Source organism: Pleurodeles waltl, chromosome 2_1 (genome assembly GCF_031143425.1).
Source record: "Pleurodeles waltl isolate 20211129_DDA chromosome 2_1, aPleWal1.hap1.20221129, whole genome shotgun sequence".
NCBI lineage: Eukaryota > Metazoa > Chordata > Amphibia > Caudata > Salamandridae > Pleurodeles > Pleurodeles waltl.
The window spans coordinates 569,561,043-569,585,976 of NC_090438.1; the positions used below are offsets into that span (position 1 = coordinate 569,561,043).

General features: G+C 44.1%; 1 protein-coding gene across 3 annotated transcripts in view; it reads left to right on the plus strand.

The window, feature by feature from the left end:
• Positions 1–24,934, plus strand: part of GOLGA4 (golgin A4) — a 758,002-nt gene that overhangs the window by 245,974 nt on the left and 487,094 nt on the right. For all 3 annotated transcript variants that reach the window (XM_069215119.1, XM_069215129.1, XM_069215138.1), the window contains one exon: positions 3,191–3,378. In XM_069215119.1, the coding sequence (XP_069071220.1) occupies positions 3,191–3,378 (188 nt within the window). The remainder of the gene's footprint in view (positions 1–3,190; positions 3,379–24,934) is intronic.

Sequence of the window (24,934 nt, forward strand, 5' to 3'; positions counted from 1 at the left end):
AGTTAGTGCTGTAAAAAACTAAAATGAGGACACATTTTATGAGTTCTCAAATATTGACAAAGCAGTTTTAAATTATTTGATATCTTAGTTTTTTTATCCAGTTTCTCACTTGATTATTGGTTATACTTAGGGGAGAGGATGCGCTGTTCTGGTCAGCGCTGCCAACTTTGCAATTGGGGAACCAGGTTGGAGTTTGTGAATTATCACAACATCTGGAGATTTTGGGCAAATCACTTAAAAGCAAAACGATTATGTCCTTCTGTAATGTAACTGATGCTCATGTAAAGCACTCCAATAACTTTGCGTCATGTCTGTGCTACATAAAACTGCCAAAAGAAAAAGCTGTTAGCATACTTCTGTCATTGAACTGTACTTGGGTGATATTTGGGCTTTTTGACTCTGGTGTCCATGTAGGTAGACTTTTTTTGTAATGGAGCTCCCTAGTTTCCTCATTTACTACAGCATCCTTAGTAGAAAATGCTCCCTGTTTGCCACTTAGAGTCCATCAACATGGAGTTCAAATGTGCCGTACTTTTGGCATAAATTGAGAATGTTAGCACTCTAGGTGCTCATTGGAATACTGTGGAAAAGCTGCTGATCACCAGGGGGTTAACTGGCAGTCTGCTGCTGGTATTGAAAGTGCATGTTTCAGTCTGCATGTCGGAATGTTTTAATGAAATAGAAGAGGAAGATATTTGAGAACTCATTTAAAATGTCTTACTTTTGCTTTCTACATCACTAACCAGATTTTCTGTGGCAAAATGACCCCCCCCCCCAGTTTGTTCCTTTCTAAATTAAATGTTTTAAGTTTTACCAGCTTGATTCAATCACGATGGCTTTAGAACTGTCACACTTTTGTCATAAGTAAGGCTGTTAGCGCTTTACTTGTTCTGGGAGGCTGCAGTAGAACCCAGGGAAATCAAATGGTAGACGGCTGCTGGAGAAGATAGAGGGGATTTGCAGAAAATATGCTTTTATTTTTGCTTATGGAGTACCTTTAATACCCTCTGGGAAAATCATGAGAGAAAACAGTTTTCTCTGAAACATGATGCGTGAAATCCCAGCACAAGGTCAGCATTTTTCAGAGGGTAAAATCACTTTAGAAAACACCAAAATTGGTATGGTACAACCAACAAATGTTTTATATTGTAACTAAAATCTGTTATCACCCTTTATATGAACCTGCAGTTCCCTACATTGCATTTCAGTAGGAGTCCATGTCCCAGAGTCCTGTAACGACTACCACAGCATGTTGTCCATGTTGTGGGCAGCCAATAAGGGGGCAAGGGCTGCTTTGGGAGCACTCCTCCTACTTCCAATTGCCCTTTGCAGTCTGGATTTGCTCACCCTGCCCCCCTTCTGTATGTTTTTGAATTAATTTACAGGACACAGGGACCAAGCCCCTGAGTCTTGTAATGGCTGCCAAAACATATCGTTCAGGTTATCACCAACCAATCAGGATTGACGAGTATTCGTTAAAATGGCCAGAGTAAATCTGGCCACCAACTATCCAGATATCTGTACATTTTGAACCTTAATTTCTCAAAAACTACTGAATGGATTTGCACCAGATCACACAGTTTCTGGACCAAGATCTAGCTTCCTGCCGAATTTGGTATAATTCCATTAAACCTTTTTTTGCGCTAGTGCTTCTGAAAGTCTTTGGAAAATGCATATGAATTGTGTGTTTCGGCACCCTCACACTTTTTCTTGGCCCCTGCTTGATGAATCACCCTAAACATTTCCATGCACAAACTAGATAAAAAATAATACTTTTTTGGGCATTTTTCTGAAAATTTGTCAAAGAGTGTAAACACTGATTGAAGTTTTGGCAGCCAATCAAATCGCTGCACGCAATCGTGAGAATTCTCTAATTACTTGTGCACCTGGATATACACATTTAGATTTTCTTTGAAATCTCAAAAACTACTGAATGGATTTACACCAAATAACAAAAGGTGTGCTTTCTGGGCCAAAAGCTACCTTCCTGCCAAATTTGGTGTAATTCCATTCAGCGGATCAGGTTGCAGACATGTCTAAAATCTCTAAGAAAATTAACATGGTAAACTCGCATTTGTTGACACCCCCCTTTTTCTTGGCCACCGCTTGAGGAATCACCCCGAAACTTTTCATGCACAACAACACCCAACCCAACACTTTTTTGGAAAATGTCATGAAGATTTGTCAAACAGCGCCAAAGATATAGTCAAATCAAAAAGCTCTTATACACTTTAATTTGACCCAAAGCAACATATTAGAACAGAAACAAGGTAATGTGAATGAGAACCAACACCACATGATTAGGTTTATTTCGAGTGTTATTTTTCAGTCACCATGCAGTTTAGATCAGCACTGTGCTAAGCATACACTATACTTTGTTAGTGACCAGAACTTGTCTGTTAATATACATGGCATCATATGACATCCACAACAGTAGCTTATGTATCTAGGGTGTATCATTGTATATCATGTCAGGATAGAAAAGTGTGCACACAAGTGCTGCCAATGTTATCTCCAGGGCCTAACCTGCACTCTCAGTGGGAATGCTAAACGAGGCGTGGGTTAAGCAACCCCAAGTCATACCTTTTTCCGCTTGATGAGAGGGCGTGAATCAATGTATATATGGTGTATATGGTGGTTAAGAAAACATATTACCGTCCACCTATTTCTACAGGGGCCGTACAGATACAGCATTACTTCTTCGTCCCCTTCCCTGTTCCTTTCATTACGAAATAAGGCATGAATGCCTTATTTTGTAATGAGCGGAAGAGGGAAGTTTGGACTCAGAGTAATGACATTATCTGTAAGTAATATATGCATTTGTCATTCTTCATGATTTGCGCTGTTTATTTTTTGCTTCTTCTGTGATTAACAAATTACCTGCATATCATGATGGTATTCTAAGCCAATCCCGTGATATCTTTCTTTTCTGACATGTACATGTGCACATCAGCATCTGTTTGGAATTTGAAGGCTGTTGTGTAGCTTTTTAATAACGAGTGCACTACTGAGTATTAATGTGTTGGCGGCATCAGTGCCATATCTATAGGTCAATGGGTAGCAGGGAATATAAGTTAACAGATTGTAGCAGCGTGGTCTGCCCTTTTAAAATTGACTTGAATTGTAAGTATGTGGCAAAGATTACGATTAAAATAGGTGCATGAAAGTAGTATGCTTGTTATGTCTGCAGATGGGAGTGGAGATACCGTAAAAACCCTAGAAAGTCTTCAGGTGAGGGTGAGACGGCAAGAAAATTTACTTCAGCGCTGTAAAGAAATGATTCGGTCTCACAAGGAGCGCAACGCCCAGCTGAGCAGCGAAAAAGAAACATTGCAAGAACAGTTGGAAGAGCGACTGCAGGAGCTCGAAAAGATGAAGGTATGTTACTCTGTTAGTATTTCCATTTTTCATGCGCGAGAAATCAGACATAGTTGGTTGAGAGCCCTACTGGAGGAGGTGGGGGAACCGCAGCGAGACCGGTCATATCTCAACCAGACATACAATTACTCACCCTTCATATGGCAAATTATACGAGAAGGATCCAATGCAAGCCAGTTTCTTGTGTTAGAGAATATAACATTCTCCGGCCGTATTTATTACATTTCATAAACATGACAACTGTTTTGTTTTCCACATAAATATGACAATAAATATAGTACAGCATAATGGTTGCATGGGCATATCTAATACATAAAATCTCCTATCATATATTCCATAGCTAATACATGAATACATTAAATTTCATATCAAATTAAGGAGTCCTAATTGACCACCCTTAGGCCCTTGTGGTGCTGACTGATTCAACTGACTTGACTTAATTGACTTGGACCCAGGGCAACACCCTGCCGGTCTCTCCATACGTTGTCGTATACAAGGCCAACTCACTTGCCCCCTCAAGACAGAGGGAGCTTAGGCCAGTATAACAGCTGTACCCCCAAACAACCATGCAGAGCTATCAATGCAGGAATTCCCCCTGGCAATCATTGGGAGGTGAGCCTTGGCCAACCGGGACATACCTTGATCCCTATAACAACCCACCATCCCCCGTATCACCAGGGCTGTGTAATGGAGTACCCCGGCTGACTATGGACAACCGTGGCAGCGGGCGTCCCCAGCCATCCGGTAGTGACCGCAGTACCACCGCCCCGGATTGAGCTAAATGCTGAAACAATCCATTTTCTTCCACAATTTGCCTACACATATTCTTGATGCCAAGGTTGTCTACCTGTTTTTAGTGGCCAAACAAGACTCCTCCTCTGCCACAGGCCTGGGTGGTTTCCCGACCAACCAGGCCCCCAACCCCCCCACATTCTGTTACTGAGGACTGCAGCTGAAGCCATCACGGCCTTCGAAACCAGACTTGTTGCCCCTGGGCTAAACAATAAACTTTATCCCTGTTGAAGGACAACTGTCCATCTTCAAAATGGCCTGACCATCTTATTCGGGCCTGCCAAAGACGGGCCCCATGTAGAAACCACTCCCTGGGATGACAAGAGACCATGCAATGGTGGAGTGTTGTAGCTCCTTGTTTATGACCTCCTGGGCAAGCTGGCATGTCCCATTCCAACAAAGACCTCTCTTCACTTCCCAGTAGAAGAGAAGGTCTGCTTTTCCGGCCTGTCTTTTAACCCAGTTCTGGGCAGAAGTTGACTTCGAATACCACCTGGCAGTGTGACCAAGGATCAATGTACTGGCTGTAACCATATAACCTAAAGATCAGATTTGAAAGGAGATAAAAGAAGTATCATTAGACATATTAAAAAAGTGCGAGTCAATTGCAGTTACATCATTTTAGGTAGCATGAAGCCCTTTTTCACTCAAACTTTCAGGGTGAAGTTGTGTTCTCCCGGGAATGAGGGGATGACCCTCTCCCTCACCTAACAGGGGGTGAACTTAGTGTTAACAATGATTGTAGACCAGGTGTCTCTAGGGAGTGACTTGTGGTTAACTAGCAGCCTTCGAGCCACCCATAAGTAGCTCTCCTGTGTGTTGGCCAGTCTATCAAAACTAACATATGTTTAAACGACTCATGTACACTTGTCCTCATGTGGACGATACCAAGATTCCTACAAAAATTCTGCAGCTCGGGATGATTGCCAGCAACATAAGTAACCTTTAGTACAAGTGCAGCATTTGAGCACGACGGACCCCTGGGACCAAGTGGTCGCCCCCTCCTAGGTTCCTCAGCTGCACTCCTGCTGTACCAGCAAATCCCCCAACAGGAGCTGACGTTTAAGCAAGGGCTCTGCTGCGACACAGTGAAGTTTGAGAAGTGATGTGATGTTTCAAGCCTGGTGAGAAATTCACACAGCCTCAGACTCATCTCCAGAGCGCTCACTCATATCTCATCCTGAATACTCCCCCACAGCCAGACGTCCAGGAGGGATTTGAAAAGAGTTATATGCTGCACATTAAAAGTATAGAGACACAACATGTGTGAAAAAGAATACTCTTAGAGCATGCAAGACAACGTTAAAAATGTAATATAAACATGGACTGTATCGCGTCTATGGCTTACTTCAAGGATTTCTGGAGTGTGTGTAGCTCAGATCTTGAAAGGAAGCGAGACAGACTTGTCTTCCACAGAGGTGTGCTCTGGGCGAGTGGAGTCCCTACTGAAAAACAACAGGGGAGGATGCCTGCTCATTGATCTACAAGAGAAGTCATCAAATATAAATTAAAACACAAATGAGCACACTCAAGGCGAGGGCATGCACCACCCGAAGGGAAACATTACTAGTAACAAACCCACATGCATGAAAGAAGTGCACACCCAGTGAGTACAAGTGTAGCTCAGAGCGCACAAAACCACCCCAAGCATGCCCTCTAGACAAAGATGTCCACAACTAAGATAGTACAGAAATCCAAAACACATCAATACCAAGAACCTGTTAGCACCCAAGACCCCTCGGCGCCACACGTGAATCTATACACAGTACACCCTAGTGACAGCAAGTGCTCCACGCCTAGTACACACAACAAACAGGTTAACACCTAGGACCAAAACAAAGACCCATCAGCAGGGTGCTTGAATCCTTTCAAGGCACATCCGAGTCCAGCAAGGGTACTACGCTGTGTACAGACAATAAACAGGTTCACAACCCAACTGAGCAAAGGCCTGAGCTAAGCCAGCCCCCAAAATGAAGTACATGAGTTGAACAAAGGCTCAACACGAGCATACGAGAGGTCCAAGCGACTGTCCAAGCTGAGCACGTCAAAGACTAATCTTAGGTAGAAATAACCCAAGTAGATGTGCAAGAGGGGTAACTGCTGCACATAGACAAGAACAAATGTGCCTTTTCTGAATTGCAAGTTAAATAAATCTTCCTTGTATCTACCTACGGTAAGTTCACACTCTATAAAACACATACACCCCTAGGAAAGATCCTAGGGGTGAAAGATAACTGATCAGTAATTGGGGAAGTGAAAAACCACTGCCACTGACCAGGAAATCGCGCAGCTCACAGTAAATGCCGGCATGAGGTTAGCAATGTGAACATTTGAAGCATGCTGAAGATTTTCCCTTTACAAGAAATACTAGGAGACGATGATTCAATTTCGAATCTTTTTTCAATCCTCCACTGCTTTCCTCAAAAAGATCACATTAATCTTGTGTGCAATGTTCGAAAAACAATCCATGGCGAAACCGAATATACACAATTGCAGTCAGAAAGAGCTCCAACAGCTGTACAGCAACGCCACCTAATGCCCTTTGGGAGCAACTGCAATCAAATAACTATCGTAACTAAACGAATGAAGCCTCATAGTCTAGAACGGTCCTTCAGCGCCCTTCTTTAACTGCTGATGTGAAATTTTACACAACACTTGATTAATTGTGAATACTGCACCTTCACACTGAGATCTCTAAATTTTTTATTTATTGGCACTCACTTGGTTGACAAAAAACGCATCACATAACATTGCTCCCGTGTACTAAATATGTTTCCGTCGCCAAAGAGTTTAGACGGCGTGGACACCTGCTGCAGAGATGTGTGTGTAAGCTGCTAGTGAAGGATCTGAACCTACCTGCACAGGTTTCATTTTTTCCGAAGTTGGATAAATGTGTTTTATAAAGGCACCTATGGGAAACCACAGTAGCTTAGAGTGCTCTGTATGTATAAGCAGTAGCAATACTGTTGTAATAATTGTTTCTTGTTACTCGGATTCTGTACGTCCATACTAGCAGTATCACTTAAAGCATTTTATTCTGTAGTTACTGCTGAGTATTTCTTTCAATCTTCTGCATAGGCATTCTATTTTGTATATTTATTATACTCATTATATTCCACTACTGAAACACTCATTTGCAAGGCATGCATTTAAGGTAACAAGTTTGAAATTAAATAGGTCCACTCTACAACTTAAACTACAAAAGCTATTTATTTTTACAGTGCTCCGCCTCCAAGTGGCCACTTCAGTGAGCTATGCAGAAAGTTGCTCTACTAGCTAATTTACCTGAATGTTCCTCGTAATGTTCATGCTTTTATTGTATGTAGTATATGTACTGCACTGGACACTGTACCATTTCGCAGCACTGCTAATCAGGAGTTACTAAGGGCCATATTTATACTCTGTTTGCGCCGGATTTGCGTTGTTTTTTTTTACGCAAATTTGACGCAAAACGAACTCCATATTTATACTCTGGCGTTAGACGCGTCTAGCGCCAAAGTTCATGGAGTTTGCGTCATTTTTTTGCGTGGACACCTACTTTGCGTTAATGATATGCAAGGTAGGCATTCCCTTCTAAAAAATGACTCCGAGGCATGTGCGCCGTATTTATACTCCCGGACAAAAATGATGCCCGGGAGTGGACGGGTCAAAAAAAATGACGTCCAGCCGCTTTTGCGTCGTTTTTTAGCGCCTGGTCAGGGCAGGCGTTAAGGGACCTGTGGGCTCGGAAGGAGCCCAGAGGTGCCCTCCAATGCCCCCAGGGACACCCCCTGCCACCCTTGCCCACCCCAGGAGGACGCCCAAGGATGGAGGGACCCATCCCAGGGAACTTAAGGTAAGTTCAGGTAAGTATATTTCTTTTTTTTTTTTGTGGCATAGGGGGGCCTGATTTGTGCCCCCCTACATGCCACTATGCCCAATGACCATGCCCAGGGGACATAAGTCCCCTGGGCATGGCCATGACTCCTGTCTTTGCTAAGACAGGAGTCATTTCAATGGGGGTTGGGAGTCAAAAAAAAATGGCGCAAATCGGGTTGAGGCGAAAATTTTGCCTCAGCCTGACTTGCCCCATTTTTTGACGCCCAAGCTCCATATTACCCTACGCCGGTGCTGCCTGGTGTAAGTAATTTTTTTTGACGCAAACCAGGCAGCTCCGCCGGCTAATGCCGGCTAACGTCATTGAATAAATACGGCGCCCGCATGGCGTTTCAGAATGGCGTTAGCCGGCGTTAGATTTTTTGACGCACAACTGCGTTGGCGCAGTTGTGCGTCGAAAAGTATAAATATGGCCCTAACTCCCTTGTCAATAAGCGTCATTTTCTCGACCTCCAAAGGATGAAGAACGATCCAGCCCTAATGTATTTCGAACCCTTGATATGTCGTCGACTGAACAACAATCTAAGTGACAAGAACCACAAAGCAGCAATACCGTCAAAGTAACGTCAGACATTAAAAAACATCGCACCGACCCCCAGAGGAGGCCGCTGCTCCCACCCTCCATCAGCCTCGGAGCACACGGCCAGACTCTCCCCACCTCACATCTGATCCCACATGGCCGCCTCCACACAAAGGTCCCTGACACGGCAACAGGGGTCCCCTCTGAAAAAAGAAGGGGAAAACATCCTTCACCTATTGCTGCATCATGAGCCCCAGGGAGGTGACCCTTCAGCAGGTCCATGGAGGGGTCCACAAACGGAGAGGGAAAAATAAGCACTCTGTTGCTCGAGCAGCAAAAAAGGGTGGCAGTAGCGATCGTCAGGGGGCACCGGGCAGCGATGTGTAACCTGGGTGACCTTGCGTGCTACTTTACATGCCCTGCTGCCCCTGACGACTGCCCGGCGACCCCGCCACCAATGGAAGCAACCAATGGTTGCTCACCGTGGGAGAGAGGGAAATTCAAAACGGTGGCCACCGATGGCCACTGCCCCTGACTGGTCCGATCTAGCCCACACCTGTCTTTAGTGCCTGTGACCTGGAGGCTTGGCCCCTTGTCCATAAGCTTAATATCTTTGGCCCAGATGGAGAGTTTTTATTTCTTTAGAGAGGCATCACTGCCCCTCACCCTGAGGGAGGAGAGCACGTGTTTACTTAATTGAGCTGAGCAGGGCATCATCTCGTGCACCACCACCATGGCAGTTAGCCTGGGCCAGTATTTTATTGTACCACATATACAGGGAGTGCAGAATTATTAGGCAAGTTGTATTTTTGAGGATTAATTTTATTATTGAACAACAACCATGTTCTCAATGAACCCAAAAAACTCATTAATATCAAAGCTGAATATTTTTGGAAGTAGTTTTTAGTTTGTTTTTAGTTTTAGCTATGTTAGGGGGATATCTGTGTGTGCAGGTGACTATCACTGTGCATAATTATTAGGCAACTTAACAAAAAATAATATATACCCATTTCAATTATTTATTATTACCAGTGAAACCAATATAACATCTCAACATTCACAAATATACATTTCTGACATTCAAAAACAAAACAAAAACAAATCAGTGACCAATATAGCCACCTTTCTTTGCAAGGACACTCAAAAGCCTGCCATCCATGGATTCTGTCAGTGTTTTGATCTGTTCACCATCAACATTGCGTGCAGCAGCAACCACAGCCTCCCAGACACTGTTCAGAGAGGTGTACTGTTTTCCCTCCTTGTAAATCTCACATTTGATGATGGACCACAGGTTCTCAATGGGGTTCAGATCAGGTGAACAAGGAGGCCATGTCATTAGATTTCCTTCTTTTATACCCTTTCTTGCCAGCCACGCTGTGGAGTACTTGGACGCGTGTGATGGAGCATTGTCCTGCATGAAAATCATGTTTTTCTTGAAGGATGCAGACTTCTTCCTGTACCACTGCTTGAAGAAGGTGTCTTCCAGGAACTGGCAGTAGGACTGGGAGTTGAGCTTGACTCCATCCTCAACCCGAAAAGGCCCCACAAGCTCATCTTTGATGATACCAGCCCAAACCAGTACTCCACCTCCACCTTGCTGGCGTCTGAGTCGGACTGGAGCTCTCTGCCCTTTACCAATCCAGCCACGGGCCCATCCATCTGGCCCATCAAGACTCACTCTCATTTCATCAGTCCATAAAACCTTAGAAAAATCAGTCTTGAGATATTTCTTGGCCCAGTCTTGACGTTTCAGCTTGTGTGTCTTGTTCAGTGGTGGTCGTCTTTCAGCCTTTCTTACCTTGGCCATGTCTCTGAGTATTGCACACCTTGTGCTTTTGGGCACTCCAGTGATGTTGCAGCTCTGAAATATGGCCAAACTGGTGGCAAGTGGCATCGTGGCAGCTGCACGCTTGACTTTTCTCAGTTCATGGGCAGTTATTTTGCGCCTTGGTTTTTCCACACGCTTCTTGCTACCCTGTTGACTATTTTGAATGAAACGCTTGATTGTTCGATGATCACGCTTCAGAAGCTTTGCAATTTTAAGAGTGCTGCATCCCTCTGCAAGATATCTCACTATTTTTGACTTTTCTGAGCATGTCAAGTCCTTCTTTTGACCCATTTTGCCAAAGGAAAGGAAGTTGCCTAATAATTATGCACACCTGATATAGGGTGTTGATGTCATTAGACCACACCCCTTCTCATCACAGAGATGCACATCACCTAATATGCTTAATTGGTAGTAGGCTTTCGAGCCTATACAGCTTGGAGTAAGACAACATGCATAAAGAGGATGATGTGGTCAAAATACTCATTTGCCTAATAATTCTGCACTCCCTGTACACTAAGTAAGGTCTTTGCCCCCCTTCGCTGCATCCACTTTATCTCTGACACAGGTCATGGCAGGAGTCTTTCTGTAATAATGAACTGAGGAATTTGCTTTGATTGAACTGAGAACATTCCTGCAACCTTTTTATTTCATTAAGAACTAGTACTTTACACAGTATATTTAAACAGTTATTATCTTCCTGTCTAACCAGAAACTAATTTTATTGGCTTTGCAAGTATGAAAAGATTGAGTTGAAAATGTTTGAGTTTAAACCTGTGATTAGGTCACAAACAGTTCTCATCATTGAGTGCGTCGTCCACTAAATTTCAAATGCAGATGTAGGTTTTTTTAAGCTAACAACGCAGAAGTTGCATAATGAAAGACGAATGTATGATGCATAAATCTGTCTATTCCTGTAAAGTTCACTAGTCAAAAAGCATCTAGGGTAAATACATAAAATATTCAACTTTTACAGACTGCAGCATATAAAGCAACAACCACTTTTATTAAAGTTAAGGATCTAGGGCATCAGTCTAGGACGGCACCTGCTGTGATACTATTGGACCATGCACGTGCCAATTTGCTGCTCCTTTTTAGGGCTTCTACCCTATTTATGGTATTGCGTTTGCTTTTTCAAGAGGTCCTGCCTTGATGTTTGAACTTGTGGGGGTATTTACGTTTCTTTCTATAGACGTGTACTTGCAGGTTCGAATCTCAACAGGTATGAATTACTTCCTCTTCCTTCTTGGGTCGATGACGTGAGTATCATGAAGTTTGTTATTGCAAAAATGTTCTCCATAATGTGATGTTTACTGATATTCATTAACCTTGAATGGCTCCTACCCCAAGCTGGACATGAAACACTTTTTTAATGAGAAAACATGTATTTCTCTAGCATTGGATCTTTCATAGATTCACATGCTTGAATTATCCCCGTAGTCGAAGTGGGAGTACCACGGTAACCTTAAATATACATAGCAGTAATTGTATTATGCTGGACCTCATTGGCCTACACAGACACTGTTATAGCCTATCCATGTTCTTTAAAAAAAAAAAAAAGAAAAAAGGACCAAATCTGAACTACAACCAATCAGGCGACAGCACCCTCTAGAACACTCCCAACAGAGGCTGTTTCCCTCAGATTTTCTTCCGCACGTCGTGTGAAGGGAGTCTACCAGAGCTCTGTTTCAACTTCTTGTTTCTGTCAGGAAAATTTATTTCAGAGATTTTAGATTTCCAGTGGACAGGATGTCCCAACAAACTAAAAAAGGACTTTTCAGAAATTGTGACAGTTACGGGAGAAAAAGACTTCATAGTGATGACCCCCACAAGAAGTGCATATACTGTCACCGTCCATAAGGTGAGAGATTGCAAGATTTGTTGCACCTTCAGTCATAAAACCCTGAAAGACAGAGAGAGTAGACTTTTGTTATGGCTACAAAAGCAGAAGGGTATGGAATACCCTTTTTCTGAAGAGAGTGAAGCCTCCTCACAGACTTCAGTCCCTAAAAAGGCATAAAGGTGAAGAAAAACTTTCTGCAGTACCTCCAAAGAAAGTTTTAAAAAAATCTAAATACCTTTCTTTAGAAAAACAAAAAGGACAAGAAAGCTCTGCCTCATCATTGTCTGAAACCTGGTTAAAAGCCTTTAAAAAGGTCTACTCGGACCCTGCAACACCTTTGGGGGAAAAAGGCACCTCCAAAAAGTGCTTCTCTGTCGCTGAGCAAAAAAACGGGAAAATACTTTTCAGACTGACGAAAAAGGCTTGTCGACCACAATACTGTTGACAATCACGTCTACACTAACGACGATAACGTCGACGTTCACCATGGCAGTGTCCCCTATGATAGTCATGTTGTCGCCACTTTCGTCGACCATGATCATCACAGATAAAATCCACACACCATCGACGACTTTTCAGCCATCAGATATGCACGTGCCGACGGGGAAATAGTCGACGGGAGACAAACCACCTAAGACTCCTTCGACATCAGATCCATCGACGAGACACAAAGCGAAGACCCCATCGACGAGGCACCTGTCGACGAGGCACCTGTCGACGAGGCACCCGTCGAAGAGGGACCCGTCGAAGGGGGACCCGTCGAAGGGGGACCCTTCAACACCAATAACACCCCCGCCAGATAGAGAAGGATGCCGTCTGGACAACATAGGGAAAAGGTTCTCCTCAATAGCAGCAATAACAGTCAAAGCTGCCAACTCGTTGGTCATTCTAGGCAGATATGATCGCCAAATGTGGGCAGACATGTCCTCTTACATTGACTTCTTGCCCGAGGACGCTAAACTAGAGGCAAAGAAAGAGTTGCGGGAGGGAGAGCGGATCGCAGCCGAAGTGATTGATTGCACAATTGATATCTCACTAACGGGATTTAGACAACTGGCGAGGGCAGCGGTGTTGCGCATACATGGCTGGCTGAAATCTACTTCTTTTAGGCCAGAGGTTCAAAGTAGGATACTTGACATGGCATATGATGGGGAAGCCTCTTCGGCAAGCATATGGATGAAATGTTACAATCCATAAAGGCGGATACAGACATGGCCAAATCCCTAGGTATGTTGCAGTACAAAAGGCAGCCATTTCGAGGGACTAGAGGCAGAGGAAGTTTATTCCTTTTGTTGTGGTTTCCAAACATATAGACCACAATACCAAACGGCTCAAGCAGGTTTTCGACAGCAGTCCGGACAACACCAGAAGCAATACAGATTACCACCTACAGATGCCTATAGACACCCCACGAGGGGAAGAACCGCTGCCCGTGGCAGAGACACGGGTAGAAAACAATGACCATGCAGTCATACCAGCTACCAACCCCCCCTGTGTTGCAAAGATTGGAGGTCGCATCTCTTACCACATCCTTCAGTGGTCGGGGATAACATCAGACAAGTGGGTACTAGATATAGTGTCCAGGGGACATACTCAAGAATTAATTCTGAAGCCTCCAAATACCCCTCCGTCAGGACCACCACCTGCACGGTTAAAAGAGCTCCTCAAGGAAGTATATGCAATGTTCAGAGGGGCAATAGAACATGTTCCAACTCTGCACAGGAACTGGGGATTCTATTCCTGCTTTTTTCTAGTAAAAAAGCCTTAGGGGGATTGGCGTCCCATTCTAGATTTGAGGTCCTCAAACAAGTTCCTGAAAAAACAAATGTTTCGTACGGTAACGTTTCAAGACATTGTATGCGTCTTGAACACAGGAGATCACATGACATCTCTAGACCTCCGGGACGCGTATTTTGATATCCCAGTACATTGAAACCATCTGAAATTTCTCAGGTTCAAAGTAGCTGGTATCCATCTACAGTTTTGTGTCCTCCCATTCGGATTAAAATCAGCCCCCAGAATTTTTACCAAAGTGATAGCCCAAGTAACGGCTCACATAAGCCAGCTGGGCATACAAGTCTTTCCATATATGGACGACTGGATCATAAAGGCACCCACAAGAACTCAGGTGGTAAACCACACATCCACTTGCCTCCAGTTGTTCAAAACTCTAGGTCTTACCATCAATTATCGCAAGTCAATCTTTCATCCCATACAGAAGCTTAATTTCCTAGGAGCGATACTGGATACTATCAAAAGCAAAGTGTTTCCATCTCAAGAGAACAGCGAAAGATTTCTAAACTAGCTCAAAAGTGATCAACAAGAAAGTTTATTTCAGTTCGGAATTACAAATCATTAATGGGAATTATTTCTTCATGTATTCCACTGATCCCAAATTGCCAACTGCACATGCGGGCTCTACAGGAGCCACTAGACACTCAGTGGCTCCAAGTGAATGGCTCCTTCAACATTCAAATTCTCATCACACCGGAAATAAGAACTGCCATGTCTTGGTGGGAAAAACAGACCCACTTTTCCAAGGGCCTTTATTATCTTCCACAAGTGCCTTAATATATAACAACAACAGATGCATCGCTCGAAGGTTGGGGTGCCCACCTTCAAGATCTGCGGATAAGTGGCAACTGGACACAAAAGGACAAACAGCTTTACATAAACCAACTGGAGCCGAAAGCAATAGATCTGGCATTGAAGGCTTTCTTACCAAGAATACAGAACCCCAAAATTCTCATCAGAATGGACAATACCACAAGTATGTTTTAACTGAACAAACAGGGCGGCACAAAGTCTTTGCAGCTTTCACGTCAAGCTCAGATCATTGGGAATGGGCCATAGAGAACCAAATTTCTCTGAAAGCAGAACACTTGCCAGGGCAAAACAACCTCCTAGTGGACACTATGAGCAGGGCATTCTTCCCTTAGCAAGAGTGGGAACTTGACCAACAAGTTCTCAACCAATTTTTTCAAAAGTGGGGCAAGCCAAATCTGGATCTTTCTGGCACATACAAGAACAAGAAATGCCGATATTACGCAAGCTGGCATCCCCAAAAAGGGTTGTGAGGAAATGCCTTTTTGATGAGATGGTCAGGAATCTAAGCCTATGCTTTCCCCCCCGATTCTGCTCATGCCCAGAGTGATCAACAAAATGAAAGAAGAGGGATGTCGTCTCCTCCTAGTAGCACCCAAATGGCCCAGGCAGGTCTGGTTCTCAAAACTCCTTCTGTGTTCGGAATAACCACATGTTCGACTCAGATAGACACGAACCCTACTGACCATGCACCAGGGCCAAGTCAAGCATCCGGATCCTTCATCTCTACACTTATCGGCCTGGCTCCTGAATTCCATGAATACTCCACCTTAAACATTTCATCGGAATGTAGAGAAATCTTGGCCAAAGCCAGAGCAGACACCACCAATAAAATGGAAGCGTTTCTGTTTGTGGTGTGCTGCTGAAGGAGTCCATCCTATGTCGTCGACCCCAGAACAAATACTTCCTTATTTGTTACATTTAGCAAAATCTGGCCTTTCTTACTCCTCAATACGGGTACATGTGGCTGCAATTTCAAGATTCCGCCGTTCTCAGCACACCTCCTCACTGTATTCTGGCAGGATTGTGAAACAATTCCCCAGGACTTTTTAGAGTATTTCCACCGCTACTTAAGCTTCCACCGTTATGGTCTCTAAACATAGTGTTGGGACAACTCATGAAGCCTCCTTTCGAACCAATCCACAGGTCAGAGTTAAAATTCATCCCTTGGAAGACATTGCTTTTACTGGCTCTCACTTCAGCAAAAAGGGTGAGTGACATACAAGCCTTCATCATCAAAGACACTTTTCTTCAGTTTACTCCAAATGGTGTTACACTTCAAACAAATCCTAAGTATATACCAAAAGTACCATCAAACTTCCATCTAAAGGAGCCAGTGGTCTTAAAATTGTTTTTTCCTAACCCACAGACGGTTGTGGATAAAGCGCTGCATTCGTTAGATATAAGAAGGTGTTTAAAGTTCTATCTTCAAAGAACACATAGCATTCGGAAATCGGACCAGCTATTCGTAGCATAAGGAGATACAAGAAAGGGCTCTGCGATATCTAAGCAGACCATTGCCAGGTGGATCAGATTAGCTATACAATTTTGTCATGCCCAGACAGGAAAATCGCTCCACAGTAAGGTTAAAGCCCACTCTACTAGAGCGGTAGCCACGTGAGCGGCACTGTTCGCGAGAGTACCCCTGCATCACATTTGCAGGGCACCAAGATGGTCCAGCCTGCATACATTTACAAAGCACTACTGCCTAGATGGGACGAACAAGATACGGCCGTTGGGCAAGCAGTACTGAGACATCTATTCCATTAAGGTGAGCTTCTCTGGTTATCCCACCTTCCACTTGAAAGGGTTTGTGTTCTCTACTGGGTGAATGTTAACGTTCTTAATGTTCCTATTGCTATTATTATTCATATTATAATTATTATTATTATTTGGTTCTTGTCATTCTCAATACATGTGTAGATTGCTTTCTGATATTCACTGAATGTAGCATCTTTCCTGTTATCGAGGTTATGGCTAGAGGTAAATTATGTAACTGCTCGCTACTCTAATTCAAGCATGTGAATCTATGAAAGATTTAATACTGGAGAAGAAAATTTGTTACTTACCTGTAACTGTAGTTCTCCAGTATTGTTATCTTTCATAGATTCACTTGAGACACACCCTCCTCCCCTCAGAGGCTCCCCTTATTTTTAAAGACTATATACTTCACACTTGTACGGTAAAATCTGAGGGAAACAGCCTCTGTTAGGAGTGTTCTAGCGGGTACTGTCGCCTGATTGGTTTTAGTTCAGATTAGGTTCTTTTTTTTTAGAAAAGAACATGTATAGGCCATTGAGGCATAGTGTAATACAATTACTGCAATTTATATTAAGGGTAACGTGGGACTCCCACCTCGACCACAGGGATAATTCAAGCATATGAATCTATGAAAGATACCAATACTGGATAAGTACAGTTACAGGTAAGTAACTAATTTTCTTTTTATTTACACTTATGCGTGTGCCTACCTTTAGGCATATTTCACAAAAAAGAGAGTCATATTAAAAAGTCATCTGACAACGCTTGCTTTGCACTTAAATTTCAGTAAAGCAAAACTAAAAAATAACAGGCATTAGTCCGCAAGAGTAAAGAACAAACAACACTGTCAACTTTTGCCTTGAGGCTGACCCCTTGTGATCTCACAGGGCACAGCAGCTCCCTCCGAAACACTTCATTTTGGAGTTCTCATGATTGTGTACACATCTTGAGTTAACACTGTCCTGCAAAGAAACCTTCCTCTTGGTCCTATATTTATGAATTCATTAACAAGGCTAATGATGCAGAGCTACGATTACAAGTACATAGCATTTCTTCATTATTTCATCCTTGAATTCAGTAGCATCTGTAGGTGAAATGCCTATTATAAGAGTTTAAGAATGAGGTTGGACATCATTAATCAGATTCCTGTTATGTATTTCATTGCTACCCACTTAACGTAATCATACTGTCCCGTATACTCTAGTACACTCATCACCTACCAGTAGTCCATCTCCCTCAGACTGTGCCGTCAAATACATGTCAGCCATCACCTCAATCATGCCACAGCTTCCACTCAAGACCCCTACCGAAGAACCACACTCACTGAGCACCCTCCCGTCAGTTCTCAATCAAATACACAACAACTTGTAATAAATACTGAAAGGCACATCTTTAGACCAATTCAACAACACACCGAGGACTTCATTTGGCTTATACTTTTGATTTTTTGTACTTTCATCCTAGCAGCCCCTCGCTCCCACTTATTTCGGTATTAAAAATCGTAGTGCATGCAGTCCTCCTTCTCAGGTGGAGGACAACCCATCCAAATGAAAACATTATAGTAAGATAAGCATGCTGTTGTAAATACTTCTCAGACGGGTTTATTGCTTCAGACATGAGTTTAATTCCAAGACGACACAACCTGGCGTTCAGCCATTAATCTCCCTCGCGTCAACCGTCTTCCTCCGAATCTGGCCTCCGCTCCCATTCTAGAACCTAAAGCACCATCATAACACATCCACACATCCTCTCTTGTTCAATAACAAACATTAAATAAGAAGGCTATTTCACAATTACATAAAATTCAAAACTAATAAATACTAATTCTAAAAACAATAAAATTAGAACATTAAAAATAGGAGAAATAACAAAGAATCACATGAAACCAAAATAAAATGAGCAAGACCTTTAGCAATAGATATGTTTTCATAGTTCAAGTCTACTCATAAGGCTGCATGTAGCAGTGTTCATCTAACAAAATCATAACACATGCCCTCCTCATTACAAACACTCCCTAATCACCTCTACTTCACAATCATTCTCCACTCTTTACTCACCCTCCTCAACTGATAACTTTGCATCCTATTTCTTCTGTAAAATCTCAGACATTAAAAATAGTGTGACAGCTATATTTTGAGGTCCACGCCCTCTTTCTTTATAATTCTTATGCTGTGCAACATCTCAGTAAAGCACTGTACTTTGTGACCCGTATTTCCCATCGAGCTAATACACATACTGATAGGAGCCAACTCACCATGTGCTCAGACCCTTTCACACCCCAAATCAATAAAGCTGACTTTCTCATCCCAGTTTGCTATCGTACCAGAATTCTCTCTTCAGTCACTCTCTCAGCACATGCCCAATCAATCAGTCAGAACTTGCAAAGCACGGCTTATCAGCCATGGGGTCTCAAGGTGCTGTTGGGGCGTGTTGCTCACTCGAAGAGCCACGTCTTGAGATCCTTCCTGAACTGCTTCAGCGAGGTGGCCTGTCTGAGGTTGAGTTGAAGTGTGTTCCATGTCCAGGCTGTGTGGTAAAAGAAGGATCTGCCTCCAGCTGTGCTGTTCCTGATTCTGGGGATGGCGACGAGGGCGAGTTGGGAGGATTGGAGCTGCCTGGTGGGGGTGTAGTAGATCAGGCGGTGGTTGAGGCAGGCCAGTCTGATGTTGTGCAGTGCCTTGTAGGTGTGTGTGTCAATAGCTTGTAAGTGATGCTTTTGTCGACCAGGAGCCAGTGCAGGTCCCTGAGGTGGGCAGACGTGTTGGGTGTGGCAGAGGATGTCCAGGATGAGTCTGAATGCTGCGTTCTAAATTCTCTGTAGTCTTGTTTGAAGCTTCATTGTGATGCCAGCTTAGAGTGCGTTGCCGTAGTCCAGTTTGCTGCTGACAAGCGTGTGGGTGACCGTCCTTCTTGTCTTGTTGGGGATCCACTTGATATTCTTCTGAAGGAGGCTCAGAGTGTGGAAGCATGCCAATGAAACGGCACGGACTTGACGGGTCATGGAAAGCATGGGGTCCAGAATAATGCCCAGGTTGCGTGTGTGGTCGGTAGGGGCGTTTCATTGAGGTGTTGGCCACCAGGAATCATCCCAGGCAGAGGGGGTGGAGCTGAGTACGAGGATCTCTGTTTACTACTGCCACAATAATAAAATTCAACCACTACATGCTTCTGCAAAAAACATTGTAAGTTACTTATTACACTTACAAAAATCTAACCTAGCATTCTCTTCTATTAAAATACATCTCACAGCAATATCTGCAGATTAAACATTCAATATCGCTCTTTCGAATCCCAGTCATCAAAGCATTTATGGAAGGATTAAAAATAATTATACCCCAGAGAACACCACCAGTACCTTCGTGGAACCTCAATATTGTATTAACACGACTCCTGGGACCACCATTTGAACCCATGCACTCTTGTGAAATGCAATACTTAGCTATTAGGAAGGCTACCTTCTAAGTTATCACTTCTCTTAGAAGAGTAAGCGAAATACAAGCATTCCACCTAAACCAAACAGTGGAATATCTGTAAGGCAGCCACATGGTCCATGCCTCATACATTCACAAAACATTACTGTGTAGATGTGTTAACAACACAACAAGCCACAGTAGGACAGGCTGTACTACGAACATTATTCCAAACAACTCCAACTCCTACAGGCTAAGCCACCGCTTTTTAGGAAGATTACTGCTTACTAGTCTATGCACAGCATGAGTATCTGCAGCTACACATGCCATCGAACGGAAAATTTCACTTACCCAGTGTACATCTGTTCGTGGCATGAGATGCTGCAGATTCACATGCGCCCTCACACCTCCCTGGCAGCCTGTAGCCGTTATAAGTTGGTTCAAAACTGTAAAAACTGTAAACTTGTAAGTTTGTAAATATACTTTTTAAGGTACATACATACTTACTCCATTGCATGGGCACAATTACTATATTCACTACTCCTACCTCACCCTCTGCGGGGAAAACAATCTAAGATGGAGTCGACGTCCATGCGCAATGGAGCCGAGAGGGAGGAGTCCCTCGGTCTCGTGACTCGAAAAGACTTCTTCGAAGAAAAACAACTTGTAACACTCCGAGCCCAACACTAGATGGCAGGATAATGCACAGCATGTGAATCTGCAGCGTCTCATGCCACGAACAGAGGTACACTGGGTAAGTGACATTTTCCATATAAATATATATATATATATATATATATATATATATATATATATATATATTGTCTGGATTAGCACTTTCTGCATTTTGTACTTCACATCATAAATAAAGAAGATACCTTTCGAGTTGTTGACGGTGCGGGTGTCATTCTTGCGGTGAGCAGCTGAGAATCCAGGCTCCCGCTGCTATTTAGTGACTTTTGGTGAAATATATTTATAATGATCTGGTTTTAATTAGTCTTATGAATTGTTGTTCTTGACGATGAGGTAAATGATTTCTAAGTCAATAAGCAATCTTAACCCAATCTTTATGCCCTTGTTATTGTTAAAAACATTTTAATTGTGGTAAGTGTTTCATCGTTGGACTCTAGACCACTGAGGACTTCCTCTTTCATCCTCTGTGTTCACTCGAAGTGCAGATTAGTCAGTGTTGAAGTTGAGAGGGATTCAGACATGGACAGATATTATCATAGGTTTTCACTTCGGATACACTGATTTCAGGGTTAGAATGTAATTTACAAGAAGTTAGTCTATTCTAGTAAAAATATTGTGGAGGTGATAGAGGGTGTAATCCAAGGCCTATTGGATTGTATAAACACCAAATTAGATTTAGAGTGTTTTGACTTTGAAGGATTTCCATTTGTGCATAGGATTCATTCGGTCTATATTTGCAAGAGGAAATACTCATTTCTGACCCCACTGGAGATAAGGCTCCCTTTAGAATTATCCAAACTTTGTGTGGAATTTCACGTATTCTTTATTTAGACCAGTCCAAAATCTTGGCTTCATCACCTGTTGGTGCACCACCTAATGCTGATTACAATTAAAAGCCTTGAACCTGTGTAATTAGCGATCACCCATCTCTTGACATTATTCATCAGCGAGAAATTGAAAGTTTTGTAATCAATGATATTAGTGAGTACACATGTAGCAGTGTAGTTAGTATGTCCTGTTATGGAGTTGCCATATTGTTGAGTCTAAAGGGGTTTTAGAGCGGTTGTAAAGTATAGCAATAAAAATGTTAGTGTGTCGATCAGGTCTCCAGAAAAGTAGCACATAGAGGAAGGAAAGAGTAAAAGGGATTTAGAATGTGCATGTAAGAAATACATGTCATTTGGACCATGCCCACACCTCCCGTGTCCCCCTTCCTTGCCTCCCCAAAAACTGACAGTGGGCTGTGGAAACCTTGAGTGGCCATAGCCTAAACAGTTCTAGCATCAGACAGAGTAATTAACTTGAACATATGGCAATCATAACAAGTAGTAGCCTAGTGGTAGAAAGAGCAACAGCAGCTTGCATACTTCCAGCACATCAAGAACCAAACTGTGAGGTGAAACGTATTCTGGAATGATGAGAGAGCTATAAAGCCGTTTGTGAAAATACTATTATTGAAGGATTGAATCTGATACCTATTATACTGAACCGAGTTCTCTCATAAACCTATTGGTTGTTTAATAGTATAATAAAATGAATTGAGTGTTTAAGAGTAAACCAACATCGACCCTACCAACAGTGTCAACAACGATTAGTATGTATTCCAAACTTGGATGGAGATTGTATATTACTAGTGCTGTGGTATAAAATTTAGGAGTATAGTTTTTTTTTTTTTTTAATATATATTTTTATTTTATTGATCATTGCATAATACAGAACAAGCAACATCACAAACGGTCCCCCCCCCCCATTATAACAACAGACTGTACATACTACAACCCTCCTCAACTTCAGGATTTATCCCGCTCAGCAAAACTCCAAGCGTTTCTAGCAGTGTGCATCAAGAGCGGGAGCCACATCTCCGGCCCAACCCCCGGACTTCCAGTCGACACAGTCCGCATATCCAGTCCAGGAGTGATTGTCGTATCTGACATCGAAGTCAATAGACCAACAAAAGAGGGGTGAAGCAACAAAAAGAAAAACAAGAAAGGCAGGTAGGGCGCACAAGCCAGGCTACACCAGCCGACCTCAACTATACACAATCCTTAACCCAATGAGGGGGAGCAGGGGAAAGCATCAAACGCGGCAAACACTCATCATTCCGCCTACTCATTCCTGGACATCAGGTACTCACGCAGTGGAGCCCAGATATCCCTCGGCCGGGAACCTTCAGGCATAAGCTCCCAAAAGACCATCAACCCATCCTAACAAAAGGCAGCATCCCGCAGCCATTCAGACCTACGCGGCGCCCGCCCCCTTCCCCAGCAAATGGCAACCCTGCACTTGGCCAATAGCAAAAGTAAGCCAGCCAGCCGCCTATGCGGCCCGTTAATCTCATTCACACACCCAAGCAGCGCAACCCTAGGGGAGATGGGTATCTCAAAGCCAGTTACCACAGCAATTGTGTGCAAAACCTCCACCCAGAAAGCGTGAACTTCCGCACATTCCCACGACAGGTGCATGAAACCTGCGTCCGGCGCATGACAGCGCTCACAGCATGCATCCGCGCGCAGACCCATGGAGTGGAGCCTGCTGGGTGTATAATATAAACGATACAAAAACTTAAAATGCAGCAGCCGTAGCCTATAGTTCGGGGACAGCACTCATGTGGGCACAGCAGCCTCGCCACATTGCCTCTGTGATAGGTTCCCCCACGTCTCTCTCCCACCTGACCCTAGAAGACTCCCCAGAGCCGCCTCTCTGCTCCTGTATGCAGTTATACAGTTTGGTAACTAGCTTACTTCGCGACCGCGCGCAGCACAGCTCCTCCAGAGCATGAAACTCCATGGGCGCCTCCGGCAAGCCTGGAAATCGAGCCCGCAGCAAAGCCCTAACCCTGAGAGCATACATTCGCTGCAACGCCGTCCCGCCACTGTCATCTAGTACCTCCGAAAGGTTAATCAGGCGACCATCCACAAACCAGTCCCCCAGTCCCGTCAAGCCGGCTTCCCGAAGAAAACCACACACACCTCCGTCCTGGAACATCTGAGCATCAGCAACCGCCATAACGGGCAACGAAGGAGCAAACGGTACATTAACACCAGAACGCTGCATCAGCATCCCCCACGCTCTCGCCGTAAATGCCACTGTGTCAACTCCCCTAGGTCGAGACCGATCCTGGCCCCCAAACACACGCAACAACCCATCCGGCCACACCGCATCGCTCTCGGGTGCCAGATGCGGCAAGCATCGAATCGGACGCAACCAGTAGTATGCAAAGTGCGCTTGCGCACAGTTATAGTATAACTCCAGATCCTGAGCAGCAAGCCCACCCATCTCGAACGGCAGCGTCAGCCTCTCCCAAGAGATGCGGGCCCGGCGACCCGCCCATACCAAGCGAATCAGCGCAGAGTGCAGGCGTCGCAGGAAACCCTGCGCGAGCGGAAGTGGGAGGTTAACGAAGAGATGCAGGAATTTAGGAAGAATCACCATCTTCGTAATAGCGATACGCCCAATTAACGATAATGGTAGGGAGCGCCAAGTCTCAATCTTCTCCTCTAGCCACGACATTGCAGCACCGTAATTAGCCAGCCAAAGTGTATCAACATCACAGCTCAGCTGAACTCCGAAATAGCGCACCGGGCCCTCCGCCCAAGCCATGGGGTACCGCGAATCGAACTTCGCCACGCTCGGAGTCAAAGGCAAGACCACCGACTTCGACCAGTTGATCGTGATGCCGGAAAAGGTGCCAAAGTTCACGATCTCGTCCAATAAAATATCCAAGTTTCGATCGGGATTCCGCACGTATAGCTCAATATCATCAGCATACGTAGATACCAAGATAGGCCTCTGTCGGAACTGCAAACCCTTATCATTATACTTCTGTCACAGCCCCGCCGCCAGAGGCTCCATCGCCGCCGCAAAAAGTAGCGGGAACAGCGGACAACCCTGATGCGTACCGCGAGCAACAGGAAATGGGGCCGACACGCACCCGCTGAGACGCAACCGAGCAGTAGGCAGGGTATACAATAATCTAATCAACTGCACGAACCGCACGCTAAGACCCACCCGGGCCAGATGTGCAAACATATACTCCCATTCCAGATTGTCAAAAGCTTTGGCAGCATCATGAAACACCGCCAACGCCCTGTCCTCCGCACCCAAAGAGCCCACCACCGCGAAGAATGTGCGCAAGTTGTGACATGTGGACCTCCCGGGGACAAATCCCGACTGATCCGGGAGCACCAGTTTGGGAAGGAGCGGCTGCAAACGTGCAGCAATCATTTTAGCCA